Source organism: Danio rerio, chromosome 12, assembly GCF_049306965.1.
Source record: "Danio rerio strain Tuebingen ecotype United States chromosome 12, GRCz12tu, whole genome shotgun sequence".
Lineage (NCBI taxonomy): Eukaryota > Metazoa > Chordata > Actinopteri > Cypriniformes > Danionidae > Danio > Danio rerio.
In genome coordinates, this window is record NC_133187.1 from 28,563,420 (window position 1) to 28,585,369 (window position 21,950).

At 36.4% G+C, this 21,950-nt stretch overlaps 1 protein-coding gene and 1 long non-coding RNA gene across 3 annotated transcripts in view; one reads left to right on the forward strand and one right to left on the reverse strand.

Moving 5' to 3' along the window:
- Positions 1 to 21,950, forward strand: part of LOC141376810 (uncharacterized) — a 100,661-nt gene that overhangs the window by 26,025 nt on the left and 52,686 nt on the right. The window contains exon 3 of the long non-coding RNA XR_012388033.1: positions 19,565 to 19,681. This is a non-coding gene — a long non-coding RNA (uncharacterized lncRNA). The remainder of the gene's footprint in view (positions 1 to 19,564; positions 19,682 to 21,950) is intronic.
- The window catches only part of zeb1b (zinc finger E-box binding homeobox 1b), a 101,451-nt gene that overhangs the window by 12,996 nt on the left and 66,505 nt on the right, over positions 1 to 21,950 (reverse strand). For both annotated transcript variants that reach the window (XM_021480009.3, NM_131709.1), the window contains 2 exon segments: positions 11,288 to 11,455; positions 1,006 to 1,161 (listed from right to left, as the gene is read on the reverse strand). In XM_021480009.3, coding sequence (XP_021335684.1) covers positions 1,006 to 1,161; positions 11,288 to 11,455 — 324 coding nt within the window.

Genomic DNA, 21,950 nt, shown 5'->3' on the forward strand with positions numbered 1-21,950 from the left:
AGCCAATTATTATTCAAGGGTCACTTTATCCCCTTATTATTCAAGGGTCGCCACAGTAGAATGAACCACCAACTTATCCAGCATATATTTTACGCAGCGAATACCCTTTTGGCTGCAACCCAATTCACCTATGTTGCATGTGTTTGGACTGTGGGGGAAACCGGAGCACCCGGAGGAAACCCAGCACTACCCACTGCACCACCGCACCGCCCCAAATACAGAATGTTTAGGTCTATGTAAAAAAGATTTCAGTTCTTATGTGTCCCCTGCTTGTAAACTCGTAAACAAACAGTTGTGATCAGTTCATGAGATGGGCCAGCTCAGCGATCGTTTTAAGCATCCCTATTTAATATTATATATAATAGGACATTTACTGCACATTTTTATATCAAATTATAAAATCTAAATAACCTTAAATAAGTGTTTTAAAGTGTTTTTGGCTTTTTGCCTTATCGTGCTCTATTTTAATCATTATATTAAAATGATCTAAAATGACAATAATATCGCTTATCACAACAATTTTTATAACAGTATACCACCAGCACAAATCCTCATCATGACAAACCTTTATACAATAATATTCTGTAATTTCTCAGAATGATTCATCGACTCCCCTATGAAGAAAAACTTTCTGAATGAAACCGTATGAATACATTTCCTGATGAGGGATTTACTAATATACTTTTTTTTTTTTACCATCACTTGTAGCATACTGAGATGAAATAGCTAATACACTCTTTGGTTAAAGCATTAAGTTACTTAAAAAAAGTTGAATTAGTCTATTTTGATCACTACAGTGTACATCAGTGTTCATCATCATTACTGGAGCTCAAAAGACTAAAACAGTGGGTCATTCCACCACATTCGATTAGTGTTCACATTATAAAAGCAATCCAAGCAACATGTGTTTCTGATATTTTGAAGCCAGTTACACATGTATTTGGCATGAAAATACCATGCGCCAATTTGTAAACTGAAGTTTTTTTTACTACTGTTGGACTGTACCATTTTCATCATGTCCGCTGGTTTCTGGTGTGCCCTGTCGCGGTTCGTCATCTGGAGCCTCTGGAAAGATGACTGCGGTGTCTCCTTGCTGGAGCATCTCCTCAACCAAAGCATCTCTGCTCCTCTCATCTTCATCCGACACGCACTCCTCTTTCACTGCAACACACACACACAAATACACGGACGCTCACTGCTGTGATGCACAACAGAAAATATGAAGGATGCGTAATTAGAAACAGAGCAAATAACAGAAATACCTAGCAGTGACTCACTATTAAACAGTACATTAGCTAAATACTCACTGGAGTCTGAGTGTGTATGAGCTTTAGATACACCGCTTCATGTACGTGGGCATGTACACCCACAAAAACACACTTATTAGTCCTCGATTGCACATTTACCTATTAAAAGCAAATGAAAAAGAAATGACTCTGGTGCAGCTAATTCAATTTGGGGCTTAATGCACAATCTGAGCTCAACGTCGCCATTAAACGAGTTTCTTTAATTTGAGAAATGTACTCTCATTCTCTTTTGCTCACAAACGAAAGATTGGCTCAACTAACGATTGCAAATGAACAAGCGACGGCTCCGGGAGAAAGCGAGCCCTCGGGCAGCACACAGTTCTGTGCCTTAGCTATGCGCTCTCTCATGCGTATGCTGAAAATGAGTCCGCAATGTCAGCAATTACAACTAATGGCATTTGCTAGCGAGTCAAAACAACATTCAGAAACACCTGAGGACATTTGTGCATTTGTGTGTCGGAACGATTTAAGAGATCCTGCAATATGTGAGGGAGGGAAACAAAATGAAGAGTTTTTTTTTTGTTATTGTGTTTGTCAGTGTTCTTTTGCTTGTTCTCGCTCTCTTCCTCAGCAGCTCTTTTTGTAACGTGCTCTACCCTTGTCAGCAGTGATGTCTCCATAAGGGACGCTGATTCACACTGACTCGCTTTATTTGTCTGACATGTAGGATTTTCTCACCACAGTACGCAAGGGCGTCCTTGGTTCTGTACAAAGACGCATATCGTGTCATCAGTGTTTTGTTTCTCAACAAAGTTTAGTTTTTTCATACATTAGTTTTATATATATTATAAATTCAATATCTGTTATTGTTAATGTGCTTACTAGGGCTGCACAATATATCGTTTCAGTATCGATATCGCAACATGTGCATTCGCAATAGTCACATCGCAGCATCTGCAATGTGGAGTTAGGATTATTATAGTTGATCAGCAATGAAGAATGCACAGTGTTATTTTACATTACATGTGATTATCCAATAATAGGGCCAGGACAAAATATTGATGCTGATTTATTGTAATAATTCCACCAGCAATACAATATTAATGTAGTCAAATATTGATATTTCTTTAAAGGTACAAAAGATCTGAACTAATTCATCAGCCTTGCGCTTCTACCATTTACCTTTTAGGTGACAGTACATGAGGTGGCGCTTCTCGTAGTGTCAGATCAAACATATATAAATTCTACAAAATATATGTGCTGTTAATAAAATACATCTTATAATGCATGCATTTCCCCCTTGATTTACAAATATGATATATTGGGGATGGTTTTCTTGTGAAATATAATGATAATATCAAATTCTATCGTATTACTGTACCTGAATATCTGACTACTTATTTCACTTTTATCTTTGCTCTTTATTATTTATTTACACTTGCAATTTCTTTGATTTACTCCTCTACATGATTATTCCAATCAAAATTAATGATTTCATTCCAAATAGAGCTATTCATGTCATCTGCTGAAATTGTATTAATATGGCAAAATACTGTATATCGCAGAAAAAAAAAATATTGCAATGTTATATTTTTCCCATATCGTGCAGCCCTAGTACTTACTGTTTGTTAATTGTAAACATTTTATTTTATTAATGTTATTTGAAATTTACTTCTAACAAATAATACATCAACTATAAATACAGTCAATTATTTTAAGTCTGGAGTAACATTTACATAACACCCAGTTAAAATATTTTATAATTTATGTATCTAACAGCTGGGATTTATCAAGATTAACAGTACTGTAACGAATCTAAAAACATTCATATACTGCATTTGTAACATCTTGCAGACTTTCATCAGGTTTACTTATTTTGGAGATATTTAAATACTCCTCTGTAAATCAATTCAGTGGGCGGGGGAAACCGCACTACTATGTCAAGGTGGGCCTCAAAATGGGAGGGAGGGATTTGGATATAATTTAACGTCAGGAAATAAAAAAGAGACTTATTGTGTTTCTATCACTTTAATATGACTGTGGACACACTATACCTACACACAGTTCTGTCTAAACAGTTTCCAATAGATGATTTACATCATAGGTGATCTTTAAAACTTAATTCAAAATCATAACCATTTTTGTTACTTGAAATAAATGTCAACTGAAAGGTGTGTGTGTGTACAAAAAACCCCACTTGTGACAATGAAAACAGTAGCTAATTCGCTAATCATGAAACCACAATTGTATTTTTGTGATACAAAAAAGACTTTAGTCAGTAATTTTGCTAATCAGATTAGCTTGCTCTTCAAGTAATAGGCGCAAGAAGAGTAATAGAGGACTATGCTAATTTTTATAGACTCATTTGCATATTCATTTAAAGCACGCTCTTGGCGTTTTCAGACAGAAAAACCACGAGCACAATGAAAAAGATAAACTCAGCTGAAATCATCTCCTATCACGATCTCCAGTGAATTTCAATAGCTAATGTTCCAGCAGGTCCCTCCCAGTCGTTCCAGAGAGGTTTACATCGTTTCGAAATCTGGGTGTGAGGCTTTTCTGCTAGCGAAAGAACAGATGATTACCAGCGCTCGTGCTCCAAGCTTTGCCCAGCACTCTCCAGCCATTACCGCACACTGTTGTCATAACATCACAACACAACTGCAGCCGCGACACTCTCACTTTAGAAGTAAGCCAGAGATAGAGACACAAGCTCATTCTACTCTACACCAGTTCCAAGAAACACTTTATTACCCACATTATTAAAGTCCTGTGACATCTTTTGAAGGACGATATTCCCTCAGGACTTTTAATAAAAAATGGAGACTGATCTTGTGATTGTATGACAAACTGAAACTTTCTTTGAACAAACACTAGTAGCATACTTACACGCACGTATAATCTATGTGACATCCTGACCTTGTTAAACACATTAAGGGTGAAGGTCAGATAAAGTGCATGAGTGTTTTCTGACAGGCTTGGTTTGATTTGAGGTTGACGCACTAGCATGCTAAAGCTCAGTCACATGAGTGTCAAAGCTCACCCTGCTGGTAGATTTACTTTAACTTTGGACGGTTAACTAGAGAAACTGACTGAAAAGAGATGTACATGAAGTCTTGAGAGGTTTTGTAAGTTGTAGTTACACCATCCATTAAACCCACTATGAAAACAGTTACGGTTTACTAAGGCCTTTCCACCGCAGCTGAATGGGACCCAAATCGGATTTTCTGCTCAAATCTGATTTTTCTGTGAGGTTGTTCACATGACCCTTTAAATGTAGCCTCTATCCAATACTAGGTTGAACAACAGACAACTCTCTTAAACTGATTTGTGCTTTTTAAAAACTTTACCCTGGTGTTTATTGTATACTGTAAGTTAATAGGTGGAGACTTGTGCTTGTAATTTGATTATAATAAGGCAAAGCGATAAATATGATTCCGGATTGTAATCGTTAATAACTGACTTTTTAAAAATAAAATGCTAATTGTAGGTTGAATTGTCCTTAACTAAAGTTTTATGTCTATAGAAAGTTCAAAAATAAAAGATTTTAAAAGATGTTTACTAGGATGCATTAAATTGAAGAGTGACAGTAAAGACATTTATAATGTAAAAATCATTATTTGTCAATAATCTAAAAAAAAGTATGCAGTTTGCAAAAACAATAAGCAGCATTATTAACTAATCACTTTCTGCTGAATGAAAGTCAGAAAAAATGAGTAATAAAATAAAAAACAAATACAATGTTTTTGTTTTTACTATTAATTGTTCAGCTAAATGCCATTTTAAGCATTAGGGATGTATTTCAAAGAAATTAAATTAGCATTGCTATCGCAAGAATAAAGGCATTAATGTTAATATTTATTACAAGTATTATATTAATATATAATGAAATATATTAATAGAAATATTATCTGTAATATTATCTATTATAATAAATTGACTACATATTTGGATTAATTACACTGTAATTAATATTTGCAATACTTAAATGTATTCATTTATAGAAAATAGAAAATAACTTTTAAAACTTGATTTCACAATATCTTACTTAAATGCATTTTTTTATATTTATATAAATTATTATTTTTGCCTATTTATTTTTTAATACAATCTTACAGATTGTTGTTATACATGATAGAAATACATATTTGGGGTAAAACTTGAACTGGACCAACTGTTATAAGCAAAGCCAATCAGCAGTGTTGGGTAAGTAATTTAAAAAAAGTAATAGATTACAAGTTACTGACTACTACTGGGAAATTATAATCTGATTACATTACTTCTGATACTGATAATTACTTCATGTAAAAAGTTATCAGATTACCAATTATTTTACTTTGAATTACCTTTTAAAACATTTAAAATACACCTATAAAAATACAGAATAAACTGCAGCTCTTTCAGTAGTTTAATATTTACTGAAAAACATTACAATGGGTTGATCACAGCAGCTTGACATATTCAAAAAATTTAAAGATCGTTCAACCAAAACTTAAAATTCTCTCATCATTTACTTTACATTTTATTTACTTTTTTTTTTTTACAACAAAAGACATTAAGAAGAAAACTAATACTTTTTGTCTGAAGTAGTTACCAAAATATGTATATTTCACACAAGGTATGAAACTGATTGGTTATTTCTTGTTAAGTGATTCATTTTTCAACTGGGTTCACCTGAAAAATGCAAGCGTGCACAAGCCACGTGCCTCCATCAGAAATTTTGAATTTGCGCATGCAAAAGATGCGATATGTGAATGGCCACATAAGCAGCTACGCTTCTCTTCACATTCAGAAGATACCTTCACACCCGATCCTGCACAAAAATCCAATTTAGCCTGTTTATGTGTCCTCCTTGGAAATGAGTTGTCATAGAATGCTTGCTGTTCAAAGCCTTAAACAAGTTGCCGGTCGAGTTAAAAGCAGTTAAAAGTTAGACACTGGACATAGACTGATTTCAGTGAGCATGAAAACATAAAGAAAGAAGTGAAATGCAAAGTAATGTCTGCATTTTCACTTGAACAAGCAGCCACTCTCGTCAGCAACCATTTCAGCTCACATTCTCCAGCAATTTGAAAACGCATGCTTATTTACTGACGTTGCAGTGGAAAACGTGATTTAAAAGAAGATTTTTTCTTATAAAAACTATATTTGTAACGCAAGTAACACAATTACATTGACTTAAGTAACTGTATTTAAACTACACAAATTAAAAATGTAATTTGTTACATTACTGTGTTCCCCAAAAATGTAATTAGAACACAGTAATGCATTACTGTGGAACGCCTTACACCCAACTCTGCCAATCAGCCAATACTACATTGCCCAGAATTCAACAGCTTCACTTTTCCTGATTAAACCTGAGGTGGGATTTCCATTATGAGTCAGGCACTTACAGCACGTTCCCCGGTGAGCGATTTCTCCATCACCATATGCTCATGCACTTTAAAACCTGTGAGTCAAATATAGAAAGTAATCCTCCCCAACAGTAAAAAAAAAAATGAGGTAAGCGCATCCGCCATGTTCCTTGTTCCATTATGCTAGGTGCCTATGCTCACCGCATTAAGTAAATAGCTGATTCCAACAACCGGTTCAAGAAATGTGTGGTTAAATTACTGGAGAACGGAGCCATATGACATATTGAATTGGATATGCAGCGTCACCATCCATACCGCAGTAATCATGTATTGGTTTACAGAGCATTTACCCCATAAATGACTCCGTTTTCATCTCAGAGAACATGAGAGCTGACAGTAAGCGAGCGGATAGTCATCTGATCGTGAAGAATGAAGCGCAGAAAAATAGCACCGATGGAGGGAAAGTTAAAGTGGAGGTTGAGGTACAGGGGCGCACAAGAATTGAAGGCTTAAAACAAACACCGGCGGAGAGACCGCAGAGAGTCAGCGAGATGGTACTCTGAAACAGAGATCACTGCCAAGATAAAAAGAAAATAATAAGAGGTGCAGGGTAGCCTGAAATGGAGAGAGGGAGAGCGAGTTGGACTGATAGTGCTGAACCATTACGGCTAGTGGCTGCTTTACAGCCCTGAGCTCTATGAATGATGGGAAGCTTAGGCAGAGAAGTGTATATAACTCAAACACGACATCTGAGAACAGAGAACAATGCACATTACATCTCAACAGCCCAATTCCTCTATGTGACACACCTCATAATGGCTCGTATATCTGGGCCTCTTGCTGCAATGGTGAGGGAAAAGCTACGAAATGTTGGAGAAAAGGCACAACAGGTGCTTGGATCCTGTGCTGGAACATGTTAAAAGAGAGTAGACAAAGAATTCTGGGAAAATGTTAGAGACTAACAAGTGTTCTACAACAAAGAATAAGCATGCGGACAAAGAGAAGATGTGGAGGTAAAGAGAGTTTGAGTAGTCGCTTCTCTCAACTTAGATTTCTGTGAAGTGTTTAATGTTTGGAGAGCTCTGCCAAAAACAATGACTTTCTTCTTCGCTGAAGCTCCGTCCTGCAGAGAACTGACAGAGACGTCGGGAGTGAGGAATGAATGAATCAATGAACACTGGCAGAAATTAAAATGACAGAGAGTTATGAATTTCTGAAGCAAACCTGGCAATACAGGAAATGTTCTGACTGAAAAAACTGAAAGAGAGGCTGCTGTGCAAGCAGTTGCTGTGGTTATAGCTGCGGTATATTACCTGCCATGATGCCGGCATCCCGCAACACTAACTATAATGCACAATAGCACCCTGGTAGCTCACACACAACAGACTTTGTGTTCAGCTTCTACAGCATAAACAATCCCCACACTGCAGGCAATACAAATTAACCCAAAAACAGGAGAAATGCCTTCCATCGAAGGCAAAAGAGCTCTATTGTATCCCAGTCAGCCTCCATCAAGGCTCATTTTCCAGACAGAGCCAAGATTTCAGCAACACAATAAAAAGAAGGTCTGCTTTTTCTGACAAAAATGTCTGTACTTGAAAGCAAGGACGGAAAAGAATGGTGCTCAATTGTATCTCAATCAGTGTTTCTAATCGCAATAGGCTGTCTGCTGACAAGTCATGAACAAGAGAATTCAGGCTATATGTTCATCGCTTGATGTCTATAAAATTGTGAGTGATGTCATTGAGGCACAACAAGACTGTAAACAAACAATAGCATTGAGGCTGCTGCTTTTTTAATCATAAAAACTTTGTGAAGACAGAAGTATCGCTGTTATATCTACACAAACTATCTTCCATTTCATAATTCCAACTTGTTGATGATCGTTTTTTTCTTATTGCTATGTGTGTGGAAAAGCTTCTGTGCTAATATTGATCAGTGTCATAACCTGCTTTTCCACTGCACTGTACATTATGGTTCTGCATGGCTCGGTTGGCTTTAGTTCAACATTGCTCAGGTTGGTTTGTATTTCTATTGCAGTTTAGTACTGTTGAAAGTGGGGTTTATCGCTATAGTTGTACTGGCTATACTCCCCTAACTTTCTGCGAAAACATTTTCATTCCATGTGACCGGGTCATCCCCACCCAGCTCTCACTAAGGCCCAATCCCAATTCTATTTTTGTACCCCTACCCCTTCCCCTTGGCCCTTACAACCGAGGGTTAAGGGGAAGGGCTTCCAAATTCAGGGACAGCACTACAGCACCTGCACACGTCATCATATGTCATCACGATCTCTTGCTTAATATGAGATCACCGATCACGACTGCTGTTGTTATTCCAGTTGTGCTATTTTTTTGGTATTTATCTTCCAGAAATCACTGAAGGCATATACTATGTTATCATAAGGATCTAATGTGGCAATAAGATCGTAACTGTACTGTGTATTTACGCAGTGGCCATATTCATCTAAATACACCAAATACAACATTAACATTATAGCAGACACTGTAAAAAACTCATTCTCAGCCACTAGATTTTTCTGACAGGGGATTCGAGTGTCATCGAGTGTGAGAATGTTGTGGGACTGCTGTACAGGAGTTATGATTATGGATTATAGATTGTGAAATTTTGCCTTTTTTATTTATTTATTTTTTTAAGCATGCCGGTAAAACACGAACGCCAGTATGAATATGTTAAAACGTGTTTGTTTGTTGTAAAAATTCTTCTATTCTATTGACAAAAAATACTAATTTGTGGATCTCCTTACTTCCGGGTTGAGCAATACTGCCGTTGTGGCTGGTGTTTTCTGGGAAATTTTCTTACTCTTTGGTTTTAAGTGTGGTTCTGAAAAATCTTTGTTCGAATGACTATTCACCCCTCCCCTTAGCCCTACGCCTTCAAGCATAAGAGAATTGTGATGTCCTTACCCCTTGAAGTGAACGTGCAAACTGAGGGGTAGGGGTAAGGGCAAGGGCTAAGGGTTAGAATTGGGATCGAGCCTAATTCTGGTGCTTGGTTTCTAATGAGAGGAATACCTTGACCTCTTCTGACTAAAATTTTTACTGACTGCCATTTCAGGTCTCTTCATGTGTCTTCTTGAGGTGGTATAAATGTGACTTATTCATGCAAACCAACAGTGAATGCTGATAAATATTTAAATATAGCAAGTTTGGAATCTTCTGTCGCAAATCCAATTATGCTAGTAGTGACAATTCACTGCTAAAGATCTGAAAAGTTTTTTTTTAAGTGTCCCAATGCTGTGTAGGTTGTTGTGATGAAATAAAATAACTAATTATTAAAATTTTAACTGATTATTATTGATAAAATAACTGATTATTGTATGACGAAGCCTATTGTTTAATTATGAATCACCATAACAACACAACCTCGCATTGATCACTCTAAAATTTTGCTCAACGCAGTGTTAGAGATATTAGTTAAGGCAATGAATTCATTAATTCTTCTTTGGAAACACCCATACATTCTCACATTCACACACTCATACACTACGGACAATTTAGTTTATTCAATTCACCTATAGTACGTTTCTTTGGTGGGGGAAACCGGAGCACCTGAAGTAAACCCATGTGAACGGGGAGAACATGCAAACTCCACACAGAAATGGCAGCTGGGAATCTCCCACAAAGTTCAGTCTTGCATCCTTTCCCTGTAGTTTAGACTTTGCAAGTTTGATATGGAAAACAAACTCCCGAGGATACGTCGGGTAAATTTTCAAAGGGAACAGTTTAGTTTATAACATCATTCACATGATCCTGGCTATACTGTTTCAATATCTTAACAGTCAAATGAAAATGTGATCTAAAAAACCAAAGTCGGGAAATGTCGTTAGATATAGACAAGATTAATTATATAAATTTAAATATCACGTTTAATAAATATAGTGAGATTAGATCCAGCGGTAGATTCTTGATGAACAGTCCGACGTGCACAGCTCTCACCTGGGGAGCTGTGCTCAAAGCACCCGCTGACTGCCTGGAGCTCAGACGCGAGCATACGCTGCAGTGCATGCCAGAGTGTGTGTGTGGTCAGGTGATGTGTGTTTTCAGTGGTGTAGTGTGGTTGGAGGGCTGTTCAGAAACAATAGGTGAAACAGCAGTGTGGACATGGATCATTTTCATTGTAAAAGGCTGTTTTAAAACTAAAATGTATCAGTGAATATGTGTGGGAAGCACTGCTGTGGAAACCTTTTGACTATAGATTTTTATTTTTCTCTGTGATTATTTTTACATTTACGTATTTTTCATCAAACACTGCCTTATATATTATATCATGTATTTTGGGGTTCTTTAACATCTAAAGATGCTTTATCTACTGTAATGACAGTGAGCTGTGTTTTGTCTGTCAGACAGATAAAGCACCACAACTAAAGCCATAGACATTCAGACAGATGTCTTTGGTGGTTGCATCAAGTTTAGTACTGTGTTCTGAGCATCCTGCCACAAAATTGACATTTTAAGACGGCGTGTCAATTTAAAAATAGTTTGCCTTTTCAAAGATTTGCTTCTTGAGGCACTTGCGCTCTGTTCCGTCTGTCTATTTTTGAACTCAGGTTTGTCTCTTATGTAAACACTTCTTGAGAAACTTGTCTGATCAGGTGAACCTGAACTGAGACTCCATATATACAGCACTTTCTTGATTAAAAATGTCACAACAGGACGGGCTTACCATCGTCCCATCTGCCGTCAGGGTCAGCGGTCCCGTTGGGGTCATCGTCAGGGGCCACGCTGTCACAGTCAGCCCCGTCCAGGAGACTCCCTTCCTCCTCCACAATGTGAAGCTTATCTTCATCATCGGAGTCTGACTGGCCCTCCAGCACATGACTGTAGTTACTCACTGCAGACAGAGAAAACACAACACTTAAGGAGAATGCTAACATATGGAGCTTGAAAACCACAGAAGGGTTGATGAAACCCTCAAGATTCAGAAAAGATGCTGTTTGCGAAAACGACTACAAGATAGAGGCAGACATGATTAAAGAGAGACACAGCAGCTCAGATGAAACCAATTGTTAAAGCGGGAGAGATGACTGAAGAGACGCAGAGAGATGAAGTGCGCTTGAGGGAATAATTCAATTAAATGCCAAATAGTAGTGGAGCAGTTCCTGTGTCTTTCAGGGAGCCAGAGAAACAAGACAAAGAATCACTCCAGATTGAATCAATAAATCAGAATGGCTCGTGTTAAAGCCATTCATGGCCAAACGGTCCTGCAATGTGGAAACAGTCACATATTATCAGATCATCTCCATCGTGAAATGATGACTCTGGTTCTGTAATGGTGAAATAATTTACCAGATAAAACTTAAAAAGGGTTATGCAGTTTATTGGTTAACATTATTTGTCGCTGTAGGGAAATTTAATTTGAAGCATTCACTCACCGAGACATCTGACATTTCACATTTGGCATTTATGTAAATAAATCATATAAAACACGGTACAACTACTCTAAATAAATCCAGTCTATTGGCCATCAACTGCTACTAAGAGGAGGAATTTAAAAAGTTAATTGCTTGAGGTATTCATGATCATTGTATCCTATTTCTTACACATCTGGTAACACAATATCTACAACCTGATGATAACAATTGGAAAGTGTATAATAAAGGGTGTCTCTTATCATTGACAATCATGATAGTCTTATTTACTACTCTTCCTTTGTATAAACTATCAATGCTTTTTAGTTTTATTCCCAACAACTTACTGGCTGTTGTTACCACCTTCCCCAGTGACCTCTCTGGGCTCACACAAAAGATTGCAATATATTTGATAAAAGCACTATAAAACATGATCAACTATGTGTTGTCAAAATTAAAAGACAATAGTTGCTTTAGGAAGTACAATGCTGAAGCTTTTTTTCTTATACAGACCGTCCATACATCCCTCTTAGGTTTATCTTCCAACATCACACCCAAATAATTATAATTTGTTACGAACTAAATTTGCTCCTCAACTAATTAATGTGGGAGGAGATTTGCTTTGTGCTCTCTCTCTCTAAAATCAATAACCATCCTCAGATTTAGGAATATTTCGGAGAAGGTTTGAATTTTCACACCAGTCTAAAAAGAAGTCAAGCCTGTGTTCTTCCTTCACCTAAGCGGTATCATCTGTATCCGTTACAATATCTATTTTTAAATTACCTCACACATGAATTTGTATATAAAATGAATAATAACGGAGATAAAACACAACCCTGGGCAGCTCAAACAAGCACATATTTTATCTTAAATGAAACCTCTCATTTGAACCTGTTGGATTCTGGAGATTATAGAATCTAGAAATTATATATGTGCAACTGAAAAAAAAACTTTTGTAACGATTAAATGCCTCTTTAGTTTTTTGACAAAGAGGAGGGACTGTTTGACCTCCATTTCAGCAGAGAGAGAGGGATCGAGCTGAAACGCATTGATTTTCTGTAACAGGCCAGACGGCCTTAATTAGTAATGTGTGTGTTTGCATGCTAGGCTAAGTGTGATTTGACATTCTATTAAAACAGCGGATGACGGAGTGGTAAGCTCGCCCAACAGGTTCTCATTCGTTATAGGTAAGTGCTGGCAGGACAAGGCCTCTAATGGAGCATCCATAAATCAAACGCAATGTTCAGATTTATATATCGATCAAAAAAAGGAACCCGTTACAAATCCTTTTAAACTTCAAGTTTGTCACTATTGTTTGTGACTGACTTTGTCGATATCATCCTTGGATGTGTACAGGCCTTAACTCATTTGAAAACTCTCATTTACTCACCCTCATATTGATCATTCTTAACAAAAAAAAACAAAGATTTTATTTTAAATGCCTGCTTTTTTCCATTCAATGAAAGTCAGTGGTGTCCAAAACAATTTAAGTCAGAGGGGCTCAATGATGTTTTGGACTAAAACCATTGAATATTTGTTCAAATGTCTTTTTTATACCCCATAGAAGACCATAAATCAAACTTTGACTATAGATATTTTCAATGTGGTGATGTAATTGGCTCATGAACATTTCCTGCTTGTTGTTAAACTGTTTTATATCTGTAACAAGAGGCAATTCAATCATAACTTGATGTTATAACAGCTATTATAACATTATTTATCATTACATGGTACTTTTTAAGTCTCAGAAGCTATGGAAATTTAAAATGTAAAACAGGAAATACATCAGGGTCATTGTTATTGTTTACATCATCTATATTTTTGGCCGAATTGATCCTTTATATGGTATTTTCCAATACAGAGAATCACATGAACTGAAAATAACGCCTAAGACAACAGTGATTATTGCCGTAATATGTGTGAACTATTTTGATCGTGCACAGTTGGTGTACATTTCACAGGGAAAGATAGGTGTACCAGAAATCCTTCCTCTCCGTCCTCCTCCTCTCTTCATTTCTCTCACTGCTCTAGCTCTCCGTCATTCTTCTTTTCCACTCATCTAAGTACCTCTCTCTGGCCAAATCAATTTTCCTTTGAGAGGAGCAAAGTCAGCACAGGGGCTGGCCGTAGACACACACACACACACACACACACACACACACACACACACACACACACACACACACACACACACACACACACACACACACCATATCTCTTCTGCTGGGCTTATCTGGCACATTTACATTCAGCTGATTTTGTGCTTTTTGTTGCACTCTTTAACCAACCCTCTCTCTCTCTCTTTCTCTCTTGCTCGCTCACTCTCACACTCAATCTTCTTTTATTTTTCTGGCCTGTACTTTCATTCTCCACCTGTGCAGGGCATGTGCAAACCTCTTAACCTCTTTGTTTCTTTCTATCTCGCACTTCATCTTCAGCTTTAAGGTCATGGATCAGACCAAAAACCTGTGGTGCTTCTAAAGCTGAGAGTCACTGGCTGTAAAAATGGCGCCTGTAACAAAATGGGGAAAAAAATCATGCGATCGTAAAGAGAGTCCCATCGCTCACTAGCCACAAGTTCTGTCAAACCTATCCGAGTGATGCACGGATCGCCACAACAGTCAATTCGGTGTACTGTGAAGGAGATGCTACCAATCCCATCAGGCTGTTCAGCCAAGGGAAGCAAACGGTGTGGCTAGTCAGCAGAAGACGGAAGTAAAGGGACAGTGGAGAGTGTGTGTGTGTGAGCTCACTGCGAATGATCCATGACAAACAGCCACGAGCCTTGTTCCGCCGTTCCACATGAGAAATTTCATTACAGCCTTCAGGAGGTACACACAGGAAAAGTGACTAAACAAACGCTTTACAGAGAAAGGAATAGCTCACATTATGCAGGAGCCGTAAACTGAAACTGTGTAAAGGCACAGGAAGAACAAACTGTTAAATAAAAGACGCGTAGGAGACCGGATAAAACATTCAACATTGACACCTTTAAATAGAAATGTTACTGTACAAAAAACAAATATGCTACTCATATTTTTATTTAGGTTTTTTGGTCAGAAATCAGAAGATTGATGCTGTAGTTGTTTAATAAATCTAGATAATGTTGTGGTTAACGTCTTTTTCTCTCTATTATTTATTTTATCTCCCCTGTGACTTTTTCAACTATTTAAAAAAAACTATATAAATAAATATAAATATAACATTAATCACGGTATTTGCTGGCTCTTACAAAGTCTTAAATCTAAAAAGCAAATTTTTTTTTTAAATCTACTGAAATGTGTTGTAGTATAATGTATAATGTTGTCTTAAATATTTTTAATCTTAATTTTTCTTTGTTCATCTATCTGGCCATTAACAACAAACAATCCATCTCAATAAAACTTTTTTAAAATATCCTTTAATTACTTTCCTTACAATAACATTTGCTTAAAAGTTCTCCATTCATTTAATGCTATAGGGATACTGACCTGATCTATATTTTTTATTAATAAATTATTATTATTATTATTATTATTTTTATTATTATTATTGTAGACTGAAGTAATTGACAATTATGTTTTGTTCTACACTGTAATAATTATATGATCAATTAGTCATGACAACATATTTTGTTAGTTCATTGTAACTTATAATTCTTGTTCTAACTTAATTTAAATTAAACAAACTGTTTTAGGTTAGTTTAACATAATATAAGTTCAATGGAGTCATAAGGTTAATTCGATGCAGCTTAAAAATTTAAGGCAACCAGGATTTTTTTTACAGCGTATTCTTGGTAAGGGTTATAGGGTGTGTGAATGGATTTTTTTTATAAATACAAAAAATATTCAAAACAAAATTATTATTATTAAATGTATTAAAATTTAACACTTTTTACAGGGCAAGTGAAAATGTTGTCTAACTAGGATATTCGAAAAGAATCATTAGCATTTAGCCCTGTATAAGTCTAAAATTGCATTCATGATGGTCTTAAAGTCTTAAATATTACTTTGTGAAACCTGCAGAAACCCTGATTAATGCAGAAATTGAATATTTCACATATTTATAATAAAAAATTTTAATAATTTCAATAATTTGGGCCACATGTTAAATATTAAGATTGCTTTCTCACACAGTCCATTAAAATTAATGTTTTATTTAGTAAGCATGGATTGAATTGAACTTGAAGGTAAAGCCATTAGTCTTGTTTGAAATATTTTATTTTTAATAATAAATTTTTAATTCCTGTTCATTGGAATTGGAAAAAAAAAGATTCTACAAAATAGTTTTTAGCACAACCATGTTAAACACTGATAAGAAATGCTACCAGAATACCAAAATAATTGACTACATTTACATGGACATCAGTAATCAAATTATTTTAGTATTTTATTTTTATGAATGAAATTTGATATCGCACACTATATGAATGAAAAACCTCTGCATTTCGCTATGCAGCTGTGTGTGATCCTTTACTGCCTCGGTAGGTGAGGGGAATAATGTCAAACTGCAGTGTGTGTATCAATTATACTGTTGCAAAATGTGGCGAAAATACCATCCAACGGTAATAGTTTGATTGCGGTGTTTACATGTCAGTGCTGTACTTCAAAAATACGACTAAAATCGCCATACTCCACATGTTTTTAATTTGATTTCTGTTTAGTACGATTATGACTTTAGTCAGATTGAGGTCATCAAAAATCACTGTTTAAATGATAGACTCTTAATCAGAGTATTGTCTTAATCGTATTAAAATCGTGTCCATGTAAACATACTGTTAAAAGTTTCTGAAGGATCACTTCCGACCGCAACTATGTCCACCAAAAAAATCACAGGAATAAATTGAATATTTAAATATTCTAAATGTTTCCCAGAGATGGGTTGCAGATAGAAGGGCATCCGCTGCATAAAAACTTGCTGGATAAGTTGGCGGTTCATTCCGCTGTTGCGACCCCGGATTAATAAAGGGACTAAGCCGACAAGAAAATGAATAAAAGAATATTTAAAATGGAAAGCTGTTTAAATTTTGATATGCAGTGTTTAAAAACATTTACAAAATCAAAATGTTCACAATTAACATATATTTTTAAAACCTCAAATAGAGAAAGAACAGGAAAATGGAACTACATCTTAATGTATTTTTAGCTTGTGTGCTAAGGCCAAGGCTCTACTATTACTCACAGTAGTTACATAAACTATTGCTAAATATACTTCATACTTCCTAAAATATCACAAAAAATTACCCTCACACAAACATCGACATTCCTTCGAAACCATCAGCGATCTTTGCGCAAGTTGTCGGCACGCACAGCACTATGAATATGTCATGTCAGCCTATGAAACCATTAGCCTAATGAGTCTACATTCCTACTGGTCAATCAGTTTTCCAGCTATGCCTCATCTATGGATTTTACAATCAACCCAGTGAAGCGATATGTTGACTGGGCCAAAACTGGACTCCAATCTGCTTCTCTGTACCTGTATGATAACCCCAGTATTCCCAGTGCTCCAGGTGACTTTTCCAAATCATCTACTGAAAGCAAACACACTTGGGATCCCTTAATGCTCCCTAGGGCGCTGTGGTGACATCTGTCAAGACACACTGATAAATGCTTCTAAAAGCGAGATCCAAATGAGTGCATGCACATCTCCAGTCACCTGTGCAGAGCTCAAATGCTTGTTAGCAGTACAGTGCATCAAATATGAAGCCTTTAAATAATAAATCGAACTTTCTTCCAGCTCAGATAAAAGACACATGAGACTCCGAGGCAGACAAGAGTTATTGATTTGTCATTTAGGAAGGTGAGCTGCAGGTTTCCCATGAGTCTTTGCCTCTAAGAACATGCTACTTGACCTCTCAATCTCAATGTAGAGGTTATTCAAGAGCATGTACAATCAGTGATTTAGGCCAGTGGTTCCCAAAGTGGGGGTCGCAGGACAATGAGGCTTTGTGATTTTCAAAAATCTAATTATTTTCATTAAAGTATTCTTACTACCATATTTATCCAAAACCTACAGAACAAGAAAAATGTAGCTAATAGTTACTTAAAAAAAAAACAAAATGCAAATAAAAAGCCATCAGCCTCTCTTTTTTTTGTGACCCCTGGGGTGATTACGTTACGTTAAAGACACAGCACATAGATTTTATTGCACCAAGTTAAACTTTTTGACACCTTTACAGCACTTACATACTGTACATTCAAAATAAATACAGGCCACAACTGAACATGGAGGATGATCTTAGAGTGGTGTTCTTCAAATTTAAATGATGAATAGACTTGGGTCTGGCATTGCCATTTTGGGGGTTGTGAGCTGAAAGGTTTGGGAACCCCTGATTTAGGCAACATAGGCTCATTATAGCCCTACATATGTAGCCCTATTTCTGGAAATTGCGAATTATGTAGCTGTTCCTTTTTGCGCTTACCAGCTGACAGCTTACTTCTGTATGGACGGATTTTCTGTTGTTAACAGTTTGTCCAGTGACTCGCTGTGTACGTCGGTGGATTTGAGACACAAAGTGAAGTTGAGTCTGGCGAAGAATGGCTCCAGTATGCAGGTTAGGCAAAAGCCCAAAATAAAACAAACAAGTAAATAACAGGGAGAAAATGTGGTAAAATCTGAAAAAGTAGTGAAAATCAGGCGAGGCCTGTTCTTTTTTCTGGATTGCTTTTAAAAACACTGTAGGTTGGATCTAGTGAAGTGGGTGGGCGGGTCAGTTGGTGGTTTTTAAAACACTTGGTTGGGTTCAGGAAAGGGGTGGGTGGGGTTATTGGTCAGTCATTCAGTCAGTAAGTCAGTCAATAGCAGCCTCTGGTCGATTTACGCGAGAACAGCAGATGCAAATGGCCCTCCCAAGAAAAATTTGAGATCTGAAAAAGTGTACACAATGGCCTTTTGTGGATTCGCGAAAACAGAAAATTGTAGCTCCTGGGACGTATTTGGTGCTCTCCAAAAATGTATATAGGGGTATGTAATCAGAATGCGCCTTAGTTGGAGTTAAACAAGAAGCATATGTTGACAAAAATAGTCTATCAATGCACTACTACTGTTTTGTAAAATATTTGACATTTAAATAGACATCATAACATTGTGAATAATTTTGAGATGCTGGATTACATTTATAAGTGTTATTAAATTACTTATTTTTTAAGGTTAACTGAAACAAGTTAGACGAGTACAAAGGTAATCTAAATATAAAAATAGGGGAAGTTATCCTGCGTTATTATTAAATATAGTAATAGCTGCTGAAAATTCAGCTTTGCCATCACAGGAATAAATTAGCATTTTTAAAACGCATAATAGAACAGAAAACGCTACACTTTGTAAATTTGGGTCAAATATGGATTTTTACATTTTGAAGTCTCAGAATTAGCCAGCTAGATTATCAAATGCGCTAAAAGAGCAAACAGTGCATTAAATCTTTCATGAGTTGTCTCTCTTCTGGAACCCTCTCTGCTGAACATATTAATCATTGTGGCCTGTGGTGTAAGAAAATAATCGCTGGGGCACACTGATACTTCGCTCAGGATTCTGTTCATGGGATTTATCACCAACGAAGCGATCTTGAGGGGGGCACAAGAGCGGTAAATTACAGCATGCTTTCCTCTTCACAGCGACCAGCACGTTTACCTCCCTGAATCCTGAGCTCTGCATCGCTGGACTAGTTTTCACCTTTGTATGGAAAGTAACTGGCTGTATACCTGTCTGAACCAACATTATGACAACACAAGGTGGGTGATCTCCACAAAAAAAAGTCCTGTAATTGGGTTTCCATTGCAAACACAGCTTAAGAACGTGCCTTTTTTCCAAAGCTATCTTTGCGGTGAGAGGATTGAGTGTTTGTTTTAGAAGGAGGCTACAGTAAGAGTGGATAGTTGGGTTTTTTCACTCGTCCAGGAGTTGCTTCTAGTTCGCTCCTCCAACCCTGGTGAGGGAAGCTATGCGTGGAATGTCCAATCATAACACTCTCCCTGAGTGGCTCGACCATAACGACAGAATGCTGCGTCGGCTTATTTTAACCTTCATTACAACAGGCACACACTGCACTGTTGCTTTTCAGCTGCAAAGACTAATTAGTAGTGCTTGCTAAGGCATGTTCCTGCTGCTCATAGTAGTGTTAACCAATTAAATTAAACCCTAAATTCTAAACTTTGGTGCTTAACACAACTTTCAGCATTTGTAACATGGGCTTGTCCAGAAAAGATCACTCAAAAAATGACTTTTCTGCTTGTTCAAATTGCTTATTTAAAATGAGTTGAAACAACACACACCAAAAGTTGTTTTGGGGACGACATAATTGTTTTTACAAAATAAAGTGGATTAAACATAAAACAATTAAGTTAATTTTCCCAGTGCTGGGTTGTGGGTGGAAGAGTGTCTGCTGCGTAAAACATACACTGTAAATCAAAATTCTGTTTTTTATGGAGTAGTTTTTTGGCAGCTTGGGTGCCGGAAAATCCCCCATAAAAAACAGCTGTTAAATTACAGAAATTTACTGTAAAATAATAAATGTTAAATTACAGAAATTTCCTTAAATCGTAATTTTCAGTAAATTTCTGTAATATAATGTCTATTTTTTATGTCAATTTCTGTAATTTAATGTCTGTTATTTTATGGTAAATTTCTGTAACTTAATGTTTGTTATTTTACAGTAAATTTCTGTCATTTAACGCCCATTATTTTAAGGTGTTTTATTTTACGTTAAAAAAATTATGGTAAAATAAGATTTTTTACAGTGTATGCAATTTAGGTTGCCGGTTCATTCCGCTGTGGTGACCCATGATAAATAAAGGGACTTAGCCAAAGGAAAATTGATGAATTATGTTAATAGATTTATGTTAGGACAACATGAAGGAATTGTGAGGAACTCAGCATTTTTTACAGTGATGGGCAGTTCATTTTCAAAGTAATTTATCATAAAATGTTTGTCTGATGGAATTTCAAAGATTTAGTATGACAATTACATGAGCAACTATATGATGTAGCAGCACCTTAATCCCAGAATATACTACTTTTAATCATTACCTATAGTGCATTCAATGCCTTACACACTCCATATACGTATAGGATATTCATATGCTAAAATATGTAAATGAAAAGTAACCCATTACACTTTCAGCTTGCATTATGGAACCTATATCTCTGCTCTGACATCTTTTGATGCTAAAAGTTTACTAATGTGACTTTTTTGTGAGTTTAAACACATTTTGGTTAATGTACACTATGGTAGGGTGGCATGGTGGTTCAGTGGTTAACACTGTCACCTCACAGAAAGAAAGTTGCTTTTTTAAGTCCTGATGGGACCAGTTGGTGTTTCAATGTGAAGTTTGCATGTTCTCCTTGTTTTGCTTTGGGTTTCCTCCGGGTGCTCCAGTTTCCCCCACAGTCCAAAGACGTGCACTGTAGGTGAATTGAATAAACTGAATTGTCCATGTATAAGTGTGTGTGAATGGGAGAGTGTATGAGTGTTTCCCAGCACTAGGTTGTGGTTGGAAGGGCATCAGCTGCTTAAAACATATGCTGGAATAGTTGGTGGAGGAAGGAAAATGATTGAATAAATGAACCATGGTGTGCAGAGTTTACAAATTTCTTGATTCCTGCATTCAGTACTCCCACTACTATGCTTGTGATGAAATTTGTGCAATGTACAAAAATCCTTTCATTTGCATTGAAAACATTATTTAAGTTTTAGCATATGTGAGTAATGCCAACATCTCTGCAACTCGGCTACTAAAAAAACGACACACTGAACTAATGGGTAGGCCCATCTGCATATACAGAACAGATTTTTAGCCCATCGAGAGTCTATTTATTTACTAGTATAAATGTGTGTATGTTTATTTTTTCAGTTTTTAAATTAATTTCCCTACTAATGAGATATCAAACCTACTAAGTGAATAGATCCTGTCAGATCTCTCTGTCAAAAACTGTCAAATCTGAACTGTAGCATCTCTAACAATTCCATGATGCAAAGCTGGATTTGTGATAGTTTGAAGTATG